The sequence below is a fragment of the Aythya fuligula genome, chromosome 7 (genome assembly GCF_009819795.1).
Source record: "Aythya fuligula isolate bAytFul2 chromosome 7, bAytFul2.pri, whole genome shotgun sequence".
Lineage (NCBI taxonomy): Eukaryota > Metazoa > Chordata > Aves > Anseriformes > Anatidae > Aythya > Aythya fuligula.
The window spans coordinates 18,247,267-18,263,208 of NC_045565.1; the positions used below are offsets into that span (position 1 = coordinate 18,247,267).

Here is a 15,942-nt window from a genome sequence, read left to right on the forward strand (position 1 = left end):
TTGGGTTTGGCTCACAAATCAAAGGCATCCCAGCCCTGCTTTACAGAAGTGACACCATCTGCCCATTCTGTCTGCAATACTTTTACTCAGCTTTCAAATAACCGCTAAGATTTCATACTGAGAAGGATTAAAGAAAAGAAGAATTTTCTCTTTGTATCTGAATACTACATCAGTGGAAGATTTAGCAGTACCAAAGATACTCCAGAAACCAAATAAGCATGAATACAAAAGTGAAACTCAGGCTCTTACAGTTTTGTTTTTTTCTAGTAAGAAGATGCCAGCATGAAATGGTAAATGCAGTGCCACATTTAATGCAGTATGCACCAGTAATTCTGACACATTTTTTAAAAGAGGTAACATTTGGGGTAGATGCCACAAGCCTTTTTAAGCACTAACTTGCACTAATTTCCAGTAAGAATTATGGTTCCTCTGGTTGTGGTCTGATGTCCTATTTTGTCTGCAGCAGAACCAGGTAAAGAAGCTACAGCTCCGAGGTCATTCTCAGCTCTGCACAACCCATCCCCAGACCTGCTGGACTGATGGCGTGCATTTTCATGCTTAGAACAAGTTCTGTCAAAATGACCTGTTAGGAACAACTTACCACAAAAAGCATTTGAGTTGCACCTTATAACTGGTGCAGATGGCCCACGAGAACTGACAGAGGGGAGCTACAGCAGAACTGAGGCAGTGGTAACCTCCCCATGTCGGAAATGGCATGAGGAGCCAGGAGCTTTAGCAGAAGCATAACCAGGACCAGGCAAATGGCTGGGATGTTAGGTAACAGACTTTAATTTGAACTATGCAAGAGGCCAGAGGGCTAATCCTAGCACTAACTTTTACTGAAGAACATTTCCAAACAGAGCTCTTGGCAGATTTTTCATGTATTTAGGTGGCTGAAATGGGAGATATGTAAGCAAACTTTCAAAAAGGCCTTAATAGTTAATATGCTCTGAAAACCCCACTAAACTATCTTCAGGTTTAAATGCTAAATACATTTGAAAATTCGTTCAACGGGACTTGCACAGATCTGAAAAATAGGTTTCTAAAAGCCAGAAGAGACTATTTTATCTCCTTTTTTTTCCCCCGTTTCATTTATATATTTATATATCTACAATCATTTATATTCTCTCTGGTATAACTTAGGACAGAGAACATCACTGAGCAATCCCCAGCAGTTTTAGCTTGTATGACATCATAAATTAGAGAAGTTGTGGATGCCCCATCCCTGGAAGTGTTCAAGGCCAGGTTGGATTGGGCTTTGGGCAACCTGATCTAGTGGGAGGTGTCTCTGCCCGTGGTGGGGTGGGGCTTGAAACTGGATGACCTTTAAGGTCCCTTCCAACCCAAACAGCTCCATGATTCTACAGTAACTTCATCTTTTGGTCTTTCAGGCTGTTACTATGATCAGCAGTCTAACATTAGAGTCTGTTTACGATAAATAATGTGAGAACAGAAGTGTAGATCAGCCACTTCCATCCTAATCAGATATATTCTCGACAACAAATTAGTCATTTGATGACGCAAACACAAGCAAATGCTGGTAAACCCACCAGAGATTGTGTTGCTGATTCTCACAAAGATCTTCTCAAAATCCGCGAAGTCACTCCAGGAGGACTGGAACATGTGCATAAACCGGTTGATATAAAGATTCTCCATTCTAAAAACAAAACAAAGTCCTGAATAAATGCTACATAAATGCTAAACTTGTTGTTATTAAATAGAAAGAACTTATTTTGATTAGATGACAGTGGATATAGAATAAGGTTGACTTTCCACTAACACTTCAAATGTGCAAAGAAAAGCACATTCACTGCAAAGATTGGTAGGGAAGATAACAGAGCAAAGAAAGACCACAGCGTCACAGGAAATCCTCCCAAACAGAATTTGACGGATGAACAACTCCAGAAGCCTGGAGTTATAAACAGTACACTAAGACTGAGGAAACACTAAAATGAACTGCATTAGAAATGGCTGAAGAGGGCAAAAAACCTGGGTGAGGGTCTCTGCTTGCTGGTAGTATAGGTCATATAAGTACCTGAAGCCTTCAGAATTAGCCCCACCTACACATGATTAATACTCTGCAAATCTAAGGAATTATACACTGCCAACAGCATCTGAAGGTCCAACCCTGCAACAGACGAAGGAATCTCCCAGCTATATTTCTTTCTTTCTAAGTTCAGTTTTGCATGTCCCAAGAAACGGAATTTTCCCTCCTCTTTTCCACTACTCCCTATTCCCATATAACTCTCACAACTCTCACATTGTTCCTTAAGCTTGTACCCTTGTCCACTGTTCCACTGTGCCTGCCCTTGGGTTTTCAAACACACCTCAGGTGTCTTCCTTCCTACTGCATCCAACCTAAAGGAAGACCCCATGCCTTCACCTCAGTTGTGCAGATAGCTATCCTAAGCCCCCAGAGCACAACAGGGTAGCTAGATAGGAACTATCAAACTAATTCCCCAGAGCTTTTCAGTCTACCCAGCCAAAAACGTAAGTGTAGATTTTCAACCAAACGTGCCAGTCAAGAACATTGCTGTTCCTTGGGAAAATGTCTTTTGTGTAATACCAATTCTCCAGAATGGCTGGCTATCTACAATAAAGCTTCAGATTTCTATTTCACAGTTATGTGCCCTTACAGCCAAAGACAAAAACCACAACAAAAGTCCCCGCACTCTGTTAAATGTTTTGCAAGTTTTACTTGGCTGTGAGTCAGGATCTCTGACAGTATGTTGCAGACTGGTAGGGAAGGAGGCTAGATGGGCTGTTAAGCTCCCTACTTCTCTTATTGACCTATGCTTGACGTCAAAGCCCCCATCTGATGTCCTGGGAGGCACATCTTTCCAAAACACGGCAGGACCAGCACATTATCAGAATCACAGATGTAGAAATTGTAGGTGATCTCAGAGCAGCCTGGTCTCACCACAGGCTACCTCACCATTTGATACAGCATGATGCTGCTTGGCCTTGGGAGACAGCTCCAAAGTAGACTCAGAGGCCAAAGGGCTCCTATTTTCCTCATTAACCCTGTATTATTTCAAAGAGTTCAGTGGGATTTTTCAGGCTCATCCAACAGTCTGGACTCCATTTTCAATGACATGAGACGTGCAAGTGGGTGGGTCGTGACTATTGCCACAGGCAGAACACACTCCCATGTGGCTAACCACACCTATCATCACCTAAGTGAGGAGCTGCTGCGAACAGTTTTTCTTCAGCCGGGTGTCACGGGTACCCTGATACCATCTTTTGGTATCTGACTGAAAGGCCTAATTTTCCCAAATAGCCAGAGGAGAGAATATCTTCAGTGGGTGACACTGATCACTAAGTTAGATGCCTAAGGTAGAACATGACAATGACTCTTCTTCCTGTGCATTTCATCAGAGCCTTTCCTCCCCATCTACACCCAAAACTGTCTAGCAAGAATGCAGAGGCATAGGCAGTTCCAAGAGTGAAAAGCCTAAAAAATTGATTTAAAACAAGACAATTTTTCCTTCATTTTTTTTTCTCCTATTTTATTTGACTGCAGGTCCAGCTGGGAGAAAAAAATGCAATTTTGAGATTCAATGAAACATAGAAGGTGAACACATCCTTATCCTGCACTAAAAAAGTTTTTGCAAAATTCCACAGATACTTACGCTTTAGAGTAGTTCAGGACGAAGTCAATTCCTTTCTCATTGTCAAACTGGATGTCACGGGGCAGTTCACTGTGAGAATGGGCATCAATGCTCAGTGGAAAGCCAGGATGCCACTCCTTCCAGCTGAGAAAACAAGAGAGATTGGATTAACTACATAACCTTACCAGCATGAGAGCTGTATCATTCATTCACCTGCACTGCTTCTGTGACTCAGCTATAAAGAAAAATTGCAGCAGACTCATCTGGGACAAAAATAGTGACTTACGCTACATTAATACCCACCAGTAACCTACAGAAACCTGAAGTACAATAGAAGGCATCTACTTGGCCACCTACTTTCACAAAACCCAAAGTATCTTATTATCTGTGATATTTCCAAACACCTGTCACATTTGGTTGAAAATATCAGTAGCTACAAATTTATTGGGAGGGGATGGGGCAGAAAGAAAGACAGCTGTGTAATGCACACTGTTTGATCACATTAGCCTCACGAAATACAGCCTAACAGTGTGAAATGAATAACCTGAGATTTCGAGTAAGCAGTGATGTGTTAAGGTTTTGTTAATTGTATTTGTATAGTGGAAAGACACAGGAAGACAGACACAGAAACACACAGGGGTTGTAACTGACTTGTACCACAAGTCTCTGCTGACCAAAGGCATGCTCAGACAGCTACCTCCATAAGATAAAAATGGTGCTTTACCCAACTGGCACTGCAGAAATCACTAAGCAGGAATATTATCTGCCCTAAATTTGCCAAAAATACTGTGAAATTACTAGCATCTAACATACTCAGACATGTATTTAGTTTCCTCCAAAAGGCAACTCTACCAGAGATACACACAGTCTTGCCTCAGCTCCTCAGAAAAGCCTCACCTTCATGGCACTCATTTTTGGCAATGTAGGATCTTGCACTGTGCTCCATTTTTACTTCAAAAGAAAGCAGGGCAATTTGTAAAGAAGGTTTTGATGATATTTCCAAACCTCCTTCCGCACACAGACTGCATTGGGCACTGTCAGTTAATGCACATGAACTGCAAATCGCTATTTTCCTGGAATTAAAAGTGGTTTTGCCTTCCTTTTTGCATACATAAATAACATTTTGTGCCATCCATCTTTTTGATCTAGCTTTTCCTCTGCTGTTTCCCATCATTTGTGTTCAAGATCTTTTCTTAGTCAAATGATATAAACAACACATACGCCAAACCTCAATCCAGCAATTCTGAATGGACCCAGTGTTATTCTCTACTGATAAGGAGGGGCAAGTGAGAGAAACTTTTGTTCTTTTAACAGAGAGTATGTTTCTACAGAAAGGAAACGCATGTCTTCTGGAATTGCCCACTGATAAAAGATAGCATTTTCTTGTTGTGACCTTCTCTTGATTAGGAAGGTCCATGACAGTATAGAGGTGGGTCATACAACTGTGTTTTGAAGGCACATTCCAGACCACTCAAACAGGGCCAGATCTTCCACTGCACCTTGTGCAAGAAGCAATTAAAACTAACTTGCTAGAGCAGCCAAGGAAGTTCTGCTAAGAGATGACATGCTTAGATGATATTCCAAAACTGGAGTACAGCTTGCAAAATGCAAATTAAATCTGACTTTGACCATTCTTGAAAGAACAACTGCAGGTCAGAGGCTGTACACATGTAGAGACTGTACCATTGAATTCCAGCTTAAATCTTCCAGACAGGCTTATCTGGGATTCAAGTATCTCGTAACCCCACTTGCAGCAGCATGGCCGTCATTTACATGAATTCCATCTAATGTAAAAAAATCATAAATGGCCAACATGCAAACTTTTTTTTTTTTTTTTTTTTTACCCAGCAATTCAACATTTAGAGGAATATGATGATCTTCCAACCCCTGACACCTGATGAGAAGAGGCCCTGGACTTTCTGGGGAGCTATGAGAGACTCACCGATACATTTTTTGACGGTTCTCGAGCTCTTTACGTCTGTGCTGCTTGAGAATCTGGGTCTTATCATCCCGAGGGAGCTTTGCTGTGAACCAGGGAAAAAAGACAGGGTTATGAGGTTTCTCTATTCCCATGCAGGTCTTGAGGAGGACAGCAATGTTTCCAAACCTTCAAACTTTTGACCTATACCTTTACAAAGTTTCTATAAATGCTCACATGATCCAATTGAGTACCTCAAGTAGAAATGCAGGTCCCTACACAGTCTGTGGAAGGAGATAAGCTCCTAACTTGGTGCCTCCAAGAGGCAGGAAATTTGGATAAGCTAGGAACATCTGTCTTAACTCTATATAAAACCTGGATTCCTAACATAGACACTTGCTGCACTTATCTGGTGTTAAATGGTCTGAATAGGATCATGGGAATTAATTTCATATTTCAGCATGTAAGGGTGTTTTCACTGATCAAAGAAATCACAACCACATTATTCTAGCAAATCTTCTAAGTTAAAAAACAACACTGGGAAACATGTCCTACCTTCTCTCCTTACACTGTACTCTCCTTGACCAGCTTGGGGCAATGAGCACATTTTTGTGCTATGAAAACAGAAAGAAAAACAGGGAGGCTTCGTTCCCTGACAGCTTGCTCTTCTGGCCACATATTCACTATAACACTAAATAACAGAGACTTCCTTAGTGATCAGGAGAAAGGGCAAGGTATATGGCTTGCTTTACATATGCAAATGAAAAGGCAGATAAAGCCCTAGGAGTTCCACGGAAATAGGTATTTGGGGTTGGACACTTCAGAGGTAATGTAATTGTTAACACATATGGCTAACAATTTCCAGCTGGTTGTGTTTAAGTTACAGGGTTTCACTTGATTTTGTCCTCTACCTCACCATACTCCAAATGCCATGAAAAGCTGCTTTTTATGGAAAGGTTGCAGTTGCTACAAATCAAACTATGAAGTATGGAAAGTCCCCCCCGAAGAACAAAAATAAGGAAACTGACACATAGTTGTCATGACATGACAAAAGGCTTTAAACACAGTTTTTCAGCATGCAGCATGTCTGACCAGACAGCCAACAGATTAATGGGAAGACAAGCATTTATTTCAATCACTTCGTATATTGTCAGCTGTTTTCAGGCATTCATGCTGCAGCCTTCTACAGCAACACATACTAGGAAAACACAGAGGGGAACAAGGAAACACCAGTGAAAAAAACCTGCCCCAACCCTGATCACAGTAAGTGGGTAATCGAAGACTGTTAAAACACAAATTTCAGGACCAGCAGGCTACTCTGAACACAGCACAGAAGTGCTATAACACTTCTCTCAGTCGGTCTTTGCTACTTTCAGCAGCCATATCTATCTCACCCTGCTTTCTCCTGGACTTGATAACATGCAAAGAGAAGGAGTAAAAAGTGGAGCTGTTGTTTCCTGTCAGTCCTTGCACCTGCTGAACAACCTACTTTGGGATTTTATTTTACTCTCAGGAAAATGAGACAATTTCCAATCAATTAATCATGGGCCATTTAGGGGCTTACCATGAAACAAAGATGGGACATCAATTATACTAGCTCAAAAGGGCTACAGAGATGTGGAACAGACAAAAATTTGGCATTAGGGTCAGCCTTCAATTTCAAGACCAGCGTACTGAGCAAAGGAAAAAGCGCTCCCTTGCGTGTGTTTCCCAAAACATCCAACTCAACCGCCAGTGTCCAGCCTGACAAAGAAAGTGGTGCTTGTCAGCAGGGACTGCCCATTCCCTAGGATGCAGAAGGGTTCTGGCAATGGTTCTCCACATGATAGAGAAGACTGGGAGGTACAGTGGGAAGAAGGAATGAGCAGTGGGAGAATTCTGGGAACTCCACAGAAAATCTGGTTTCTTAAGGTGCTCACCTCTTCCATCTCGAAGGACAATCTCTTTTTCATCTGTAATCCAACGGTAACATGGAAATTCCAGATAATCACCCAGTGGTGTTTTTACAGTGACATACTTAAGGTACCAATCATCTTGGTACCAATATTTTCGTTTCTCAATTTTTATTAGCTGAATTTCTCCAAGGTCTTCTTCCACTGTCACATCATAGGAGTCAACCTACAGAGCAGAAATACAGTCAATGGTCCACTGTATACACAGGGAGCACAACCAGCACTACACAAGCATACCTGGCCTTCCCAGTGGCCTGCTATGGCATGGGTACAACAGAACTTTCTCGCTTCCACTGGTTGAGAAAAGGAAGGGCCGTTATAGAATTGAAATGCAATAGAAAGATGGATAAAAGAACAAATAACATGCAGAGCACTCCAGAAAGAAAGAAACATTTCACATGCAAAGCAAAAATGGTATTACTCCTTCAACTGTTTGCAAGTCTGAGAAAACCCTACAGACCATGAAAGCATTTGCTACTACCCTAGCAAAAGCCAAAAGAGACATTGGTTGGGCAAGTCTATTCATACAACTGGACTGTAAGGATGATCATGAGACCAAGACATTGGACTAAGAATCAAAAGATTGGTGTGTATTATTCAGATGGGTTTCAGACTCAGGACAGCACCCAGATCACCTGAATTCCTTTTGCCTCTTGCTTCTTGTGGCTGGTCTGCTTCCATTCTCCATTTTAAAAATGAGGACAATGATGAATTTTCTGTCTGTATCACTCAGATTCACGAAGGAATATAAGCAGCTAACTGAAAGCAAGGTTCACAAGAACCCCATCTAGCTCTGTATGTACTTCAGGATCTTCAGGCACTCAGTCTTTCACAGAAAACAAGTCAGCATGTGGAAATGTGGCTTAGTTCCTTAGTTTAGAGTTAGCTCAAAGGCTCAACTCCCGCAATGAGTAGAGACCTCAGAGTGGCACAGTAGCTAGTTTGGTTAGTCCTTTCCCATACACAGGAGCTTTCCACTGAGTGGGTACCGAAGGCTTGGGCTGCGCACCCCTCCCCCTTCAGCTGTGTCCTCACCAGCTGCCTATGGGGACAGGACCCAGAAACCGTGGTTCTGTCTCTATAGGCCTTGCAAGGAAAGTCAAGACACCTTGCTCAGCCTTGCCAGAAAGTGTGTATTTGTGGCCATGTGCAATAGCAAACCTAAGCAGCCAAGTGCTCTAGCTACTGAGGTTCGATGAGTGGCTTCACTGAGGACCACCAAGAAGCAGTTACCCAGACAAAGCAAAATACCCACCAAGGTCAGGCACCAGTTTACTGTGAAAATCCTCTTTCCCACAATGCTACTTTCAGTGTTGCAGCATGACCAGGCCTGGGAGAAAGCTGGTTGTGAACGTGCTGCTCCCCTCAGCACTTCTTGCCCATGCTAAGCACCTACAACCCAGAGCAATGGCTGTGATGAATGAGGATTAAGCGCCTCACTAATTGGCCTAGTGTATTTAGGATGGTGAACTCTTATCCCAAAGACAGGTGCTTCAGTCCACCCATGAGATGCAGTCTTTTACTGCATGCAGGGACAGCACCGAGCAAACTGTAGTTCTGGTAGCACTTGAACTACCAGAACAGAAAGAAATGAGTAATCATTTCCAATATGACCAGTAAGGAACCACATGGTACTAGGTAGTTCTGGAGAATGAAAATTGACTCTCACTTTCCAACAGCATAAACAGCTAAGGGCAAATAGGAGCAGCCAAGTGCTCATTGTAGCAAAGCAGAATTGGCTACAGCAGTCAGGAGGGCAGCAGACAAACCCCGCTCTGCGCAATGATCTGCTAAGCATAATGTGGTTACAAGTAGAGACCGCATTCTGTCATGTGTTTTCTAAATGCCGACAATAATCTTGGAAACAAATCAGTTGCTGATATCGAAAGGGTGAGCTACTCTTTCTCTATAAGCTGCAGGGTCTTTAGGCATTCACCTGCCTGCATGTGCTTTGTCATTTGGCTCTCTGCCTAGACACCGTGTTCTACTTGCTCTTTTCAGGAGGACTTTCTAAGCTCTCTACAGGCATTTGATATATACGCACTATTACTGTCTTATTTGCTAAAAAAAAAAAAAAAAAAAAAAAAAAGCAGCTATTTCACATAAGGACCAAAACTGAAAAGTGAAGCAAGATTAAATTCCAGACAGGGAAAAAAATAATAATAATAATTTGTAAATGTCTCCAGATGGTACCTGTTATTTCAACTCTTAGGAAAGTAAGAGTATGAAAGTTTATGAAAGTATGAAAGCACTCATACAGTTAGAAGAACACGCAGGCTAAGAAGGACCCCTCAGTATCCTTCTCTTTCTCATTCAAACCCAAGTTTCCCACATTATTGATGCCAAGTACCCTTTTCTGTGAGCTGTGCATCAATAACTATCTGTGATAATCACTTCAGGATGAAGACATCTATCTGTCCACCAAAAATTTGGGATGACAGACTTTAGTTCTCTCACAACTTGCTACATGAAACTACCAGCTTTCATAAAGTTCATCACATCTAATTGATTCACAGCAATGAGAGAAAAATAAATATCCAAACCCTTTAGGTTTTGAAGTCCAAGCTGCAGACAATGAAAGACTGTCTGTCTGTCTTCCCCAAAAGATGTTCTTTGATAAGCTTCGAAACTGTTCAAGCCAGATTGCTACACTACAACTCCTATGAAGTTGCTTCAAACCAACAAATATAATGAATTTCTTCTAATACATAGCCTAATTTCACTTTAAGCTCCAATATTTAAAATTAGTATCAGCATCATGCATTTTGATATGCTGAGACTTAACAGACTAATCTCAGTTTGAGCTATATTCCCCCTTTCCTACTAAAGCTAAAGATATCAAACAGTTTCTTTTAAAAGCAGGCTTATCACGTCTTAAAACAGAATTTGCAATGTTTTTGTCAACAGTGCACCCATGCAAACAAGGTGATAGCAAACAGGGGAACTGTGCTTCACAAACAGCATGGCAGTCCTTGGCAAGCTTGGAACGACAGCTTGCCTGCCAGGACTGGAGCTGAGAGATGAAAATCCCAGAGCTAAGACTTCAGTCAGCATATTAAAATGATGCCTCTCTTTCTTCTTGCATATCCCAACAGAACAGAAACAGTTCTTTTAGCAGAGATAATAAACTTATCCTAAACATTTTGAATGCTTCTGTTGCTGGATCTTGAGCCCTTTCACCCCTCCCACACACACTGTCCCAGACCAGCTAGAAACATAATGTGTACAGGTAAATCCATTCCCTTGATGATTCAAGATTTTGAACCAGATGTGGAGACCGAAAAAAGTTATGGTGATTTCTGAGAAAAGCTGCTTAACAGTGACTTGAGCCACCGCTATGGTGATCTGTGACTGCAAGACTCCTGGGCTAAATGGATGGAGATGCCTTCCTCCCACAAATGCGGATTGCAACTATCACCCTGATCTTTGCCTATCTCCCCTTGTCCAACATTCTCAGCTTCACTTGTCGATCGACACAAGCAATTCTGGATGATGCCTAGAAAACATAGGTAATAGGCTCAGATTATTTCCCATTCTTCAAATCTTCTTTCCAGAATGCAGTACTCGTACTGTTTCTAATTCAGGTTCATTTCCCTGCAACTTCTCATTTTCTCAATAAGAGGAGTGACCCTAAGCTTGTAACAACAAACTTTTCACCAGGCTCAGGTTTCGCATTGAGTCAGTGTTTCTGCAATTCCGTATGCCTTTTCTAAGACCAGACAGCACCTTGCAAAAGAGCCGCTAGTCTCAGGCTATCATACCATTTATCTCAAACTTGGTCACTTCCTGCTCATGCACCTCTTTACACAATTACAACACAAAATTAATTCTCTTTTCAATTTCAACACAATCCTGTTGCATTTGGTAGTCCAGAGCTGGAAGTAACCACCTTTCAGAGACACAGACCCAATGAAACCACAAAGCTATGCAAATAGCTTGTGTTCATTACTGCAAAAGGAATTTAAACACATCAAGACTAATGCAATAACCTATAGAGCAATAGTAAACTACATCTGGATTGGAATTGCTTTGTATTTTGCTATTTGGGATTTTTTTTCCTCCAACTTTTCACTAATTTCCAGTTCCAGAGTTAGTCATGTACAGAAGAAACACAGTCTGAACAAAGACAGTGTCTGGACAGGGGAAACATACTGCACCATTTTTAGCTCAAGTCCTCATGAAAACCTCTTTCTGTCAAGTGTTTAGTATAGCACAGAAAGTCTGAAACCGTTTCCCCAAATCCTTGTTGCTCAAGGCCTGACTACTCTTTTTAAAATTGCTCTTCTCTAAATGTTTAGCTAACCTCCATTAAAAAAGAATCCTCATATATTTATGTCTATAGTTCCTGTAATTTCACATTTATATAAATACATCTAGGATTAAAAATGAAACAGCAATGTGAACCAGACTCAATCTGTTGATAGAAATGTCAATTTGATAGCCAAGCCTTTGGAATGGGAATAAACCCATTCCTCTGGTAAAAATCTCTTTGAGAATATTACAAGAGCCCTTAAATAGTTGTCAGTGTAATGCAAAAAGGACATTCAATTAGCCTAAATGTTCCCAAGGGTTTTTAGACATTTTATGACCATCATGGTTCCATGTCAATGGCAATTCTGGAAGCAAGGATTCCCTCCTCACTCAGCTTTCTCTACCTCTAAGCCAGGAAGACTAAGGAATAACTGAGATTAACTAATGCAATTTTGCTACTGCAGTAACAGTACATCAGGCGATAGAGATGGTGCAAGGTCCTGAAAAACGCTGAAGGTTAGTTGTTCAAGGCTCTTATTGTATCCATTGCATGAGGTCTCCTGGTAAACACATGGTGCCCTTGATGTCTGCACAGTGAGCCAGAGGTGACAGGAGCTTTTATACGGCTGACTTCAGAGTGAAAGAACAGAATTAGTGACGGCTGCTGGACTCTCCAAACTCCTGTAGCATCCTGTCCAGCTATTTACTCTCTGTAAAACCTCATCTCTTTCTGATTAAGGGGAGCCTCCTGCTGACCAGCCTAATACTGCAGCAGGGATGACAGAGCAGCACCCTTTCTGTAAGCACGAAGCTCAAAGCAGACAGAGCTGTACTTCCCTTTTGGAAATAGTTGTGAGTGAGTTTCAGCAAAAAGCAGATGAAGGGGTAACAGGAAGAAAACAGAACTGAGGGACACGATGACACTCATGCTGAAATTGCTCTGCACCAACAGGAACTTACTCAAAAAACAGTGAGTGAAGAAGAGAAGCTATGGCTTTCTAAATTGCCCGCGTCCAGCACTTGGCAGCACTAAAACTAAAACTGAGCTGCCTTTGTGCAAGCCCCCTCAGTTTTCTCCTCACCCCTCTCCCTCTACCAACATTTGGCACACAAATCTTCCATTCAGGAGTGGTTGGAGCCCCTCATCCACTGTATCTAGTAAAAGTCACAATTTGCATTAATTTAAATGAAGCCATTACCAGAACTACTGAGACTGGCCCAACATTTAGCAACTAAACTGTAAAGTGGACAAAGCCTTACAAGACAGTACTGTAGAACTGTTGTTATCCACAGGAAAAATGCCCCCCCCCCCCCTTTTTTTTTTTTGTGATCACATTTAAATTGCTTGACAGAAAAAGAAAGTTATAGGGATATTAGTGACACACCAAGACAGGACTGGTTTCAATTGCTGCATTTTACAAACCAACCAACCCGAAACTCTTTTTACCTTCTGTGTGTTTCTCTTTTTTTTTTTTTTTTTTTTTTTTGTTGTTGTTTTTGTTGTTTTGTTTTGGGGGGGGGGGAGGATGGGTTTTCTGTTGTTGTTGTTGTGTATTTGTATTTTTTCTTTTCTTCTCTCTTTGCACAATGTATTAGTAAGACTTACAGTGTTTTGGGCATAGCATTACCTGAACAGGTGCCTGGAGAAATCCACAGCGCTGTCCAAGAAAATGCCTGCAGCAACAAAACTTAGCACATCATACTGCAAACATCCCATAAACCAGGCATACTACAGACCACATTAAGAAAAGACTGCATAGTTCTCATATCAGACAAATATATAACAATGAACGGAAATAATTAATTTGGGTACTAGGAAAAGTAAAGGTTTTTGTCAAGGACCTTTGCAGCTGGAAACAAGTTCAGAAAAACAAAAGATGGACCCTGTCACTGAAAACTTACTTAGCTAACAAAATATTTTGTCTAAAATGCTAGCTAAACACTTTTACACAGACAAATCCTTTCAAATCTACCTAAAAGCTACAATCCTGAGGTGAACATAAAGGCTTTTTCTAGGTGCACAGATCTGCTCTAGGGCTACCAAGCTCCACCAACCTCTGCTCCTTGCCCCCTCGCCCTGCAGAGCCCAATGCTCACACATCTGTCCCTGCCGGACCTGTTCCCACAGCAGTTCCTGGACAGCTGCTGGGCATACACTTGATGCTCACATCATGGCATTTGCTCCCTGTGACAGGATCCTGTCTCCCTAGATGTTCAAAGTACTGCCAGCCACCTCTCAAAGATCCTGAAGCCCTCTTTTGGAGCCTAGGAATAAGAGCAGACTGCCTGGTTGCAGGAATCACTCAGTGCTCATCTCCTTAGCCAGGAAGGGCTCACTCCTGGGCGAGCACCCTAACCCTGCGTCTGCAGAATACTCTGAAGCCTTCTACAACCTCTCTCGCTAATGCTAAGCTTTGGTTAACGTTACTTACTTTGGTAAGTATGTGACTGTTCACTGGATAAAGGAAGAAGAATAAGAGGATACCCATCTGGGAGATTAGGATAACAAAATCTCTATGCAAATGAACGTTTAATCATGAAGGAAAGTAATTTCAACAGCAGCAGCTGGTAAGTGCCCACACCTCCGAACCTTCTAGACCACTTACCTCAGCACTTTTCACTAAAAATATTCGTGGACCATATCTACATACACCATCAACCCTTCCTCAAAATGCTGACTTCTGTTAACCATATCTGAGGTGTCTAATGCAGAAGAGGCCGGATAGCTGACTTAGGCTGTGAACCTCATAGGTAGAAATAAGCCTCAATGCGAGGCAGCACCGTGACAGCGAAGTCCCACTTGTACGTGTAGCTGTAGGTCTCAATTCCAAAGTGAGTTATGCTAAAACTTTCAAAACCACTTAAAACGGTGAGGATAAACTAAAGCATATGAGGCTGCAGACGGATAGCTGTGACACTGTGACAAGGTGCCAAGACCCCAGAGAGCACAGGACGCACACGCTGCAGTAGCGAAGGGCAGCAAGAGTGACCCAGCCACCTGCCCAGCCCCAGCCCACCTCACCTCTTTGCTCTTTTACAGCTTTCCCTGGAGCTGGGGGGGCATTTCTCCTGGCAGGCATCCCGCTTCCCCCCAGAAGCTCCCACCAGGAGGTACCTCGGAGGCAGCACAGCCCTGCCTGCCGCCCCGGAGCACCACCCGTTAGCAGGTAGCGCACAAGCAGCGTTCACAGGGAAGCACCGGAGCCCCCCGACCACCCACCCCCGGGCCGCGCACTCACCGCGCCGCGCTCGAAGTCGTTGTAGAAGGGCTTGTCCAGGAGGTGCCTCTCGCTGCAGCCCGCCGTGCCCTCCAGGCTCAGGTACACGTAGTCGTCCGTGCCGGCGAACCACTGGCTGCCCGTGGCCACCGTGACGGTGTAGGACGGCATGGTCCCGCCGAGCCCAGCCGAGCCGAGCCGAGCCGAGCCCAGCCGCCTCCTGCCCGCTCCCCGCTGCTCAGCGCCGCCTCCTCCCCGCAGCCCGGCCCGGCTCTGCCCTGCCCGCCCCCCCGGGCCGCCCCCGCGGGGGGGACATGGGGACGTGCTCCTCGCCCTCTGGCCGCTCCGGGTACAGCCGCGCTGCGCCCTCGCTGTGCGCACCCGAGAGCCGCAGGTCCCCGCGGGGCACCCGGCTGTCGGCTCCAGGCACCCCACACGTTGTGCAAGGAATTCCTCTCCTCTTGTCAAAATCCCTCCTGTCCCGGCACAGCTGCCTATCAGCGCTGTACATCCACACATCCCACACCATTTCCACGGTAAAAATCCCATAATTTCACAGTCCACATCCTGCCTAGAACAAGCACCGAGTCTCTGCTACAATTAAGATGCTAGCGTTTGGACAAGTGAAGAGCTGTCTGATGCTGTACACTTGGCCCTTAGGCACCAAAACCTCCTATTCTATTCTCCTATTCTCCTATGCTATTCTCCTTTATTTTCACCCAAAACCACACGCTGTAACCCAGCCGTCTGATGCCGTGCTGAAAGGAGCCAGGCTGGGCTTTTGCAAATCCCAGTGTCCTGCCTCCATTACTCTGCAGTCAGACCAAGCACCTTGCTTCATCGCTGCCAGCCAGGTTTCTGTGCTGCTGTGAATTTCTGTGGCAGGCACCCAGAGCAAGAACAATTAAAATCAGCTGAGGAGTGATAAATTAAAATCAGCTTTGCTCATGGCACACTGGCACCCCAGCTGCTGTGCTCACACACATTAACCC

At 43.4% G+C, this 15,942-nt stretch overlaps 1 protein-coding gene across 1 annotated transcript in view; it reads right to left on the reverse strand.

The window, feature by feature from the left end:
* Nucleotides 1–15,147, reverse strand: part of ALOX5 (arachidonate 5-lipoxygenase) — a 30,041-nt gene extending 14,894 nt beyond the window's left edge. Inside the window, exons 1-5 of the mRNA XM_032191724.1 lie at nucleotides 14,972–15,147; nucleotides 7,449–7,647; nucleotides 5,554–5,635; nucleotides 3,633–3,755; nucleotides 1,551–1,657 (exon numbers count right to left, since the gene is read on the reverse strand). Of these exons, the coding sequence (XP_032047615.1) occupies nucleotides 1,551–1,657; nucleotides 3,633–3,755; nucleotides 5,554–5,635; nucleotides 7,449–7,647; nucleotides 14,972–15,121 (661 nt within the window). The 5' untranslated portion in view covers nucleotides 15,122–15,147. The remainder of the gene's footprint in view (nucleotides 1–1,550; nucleotides 1,658–3,632; nucleotides 3,756–5,553; nucleotides 5,636–7,448; nucleotides 7,648–14,971) is intronic.
* Nucleotides 15,148–15,942: the final 795 nt, after the last annotated feature.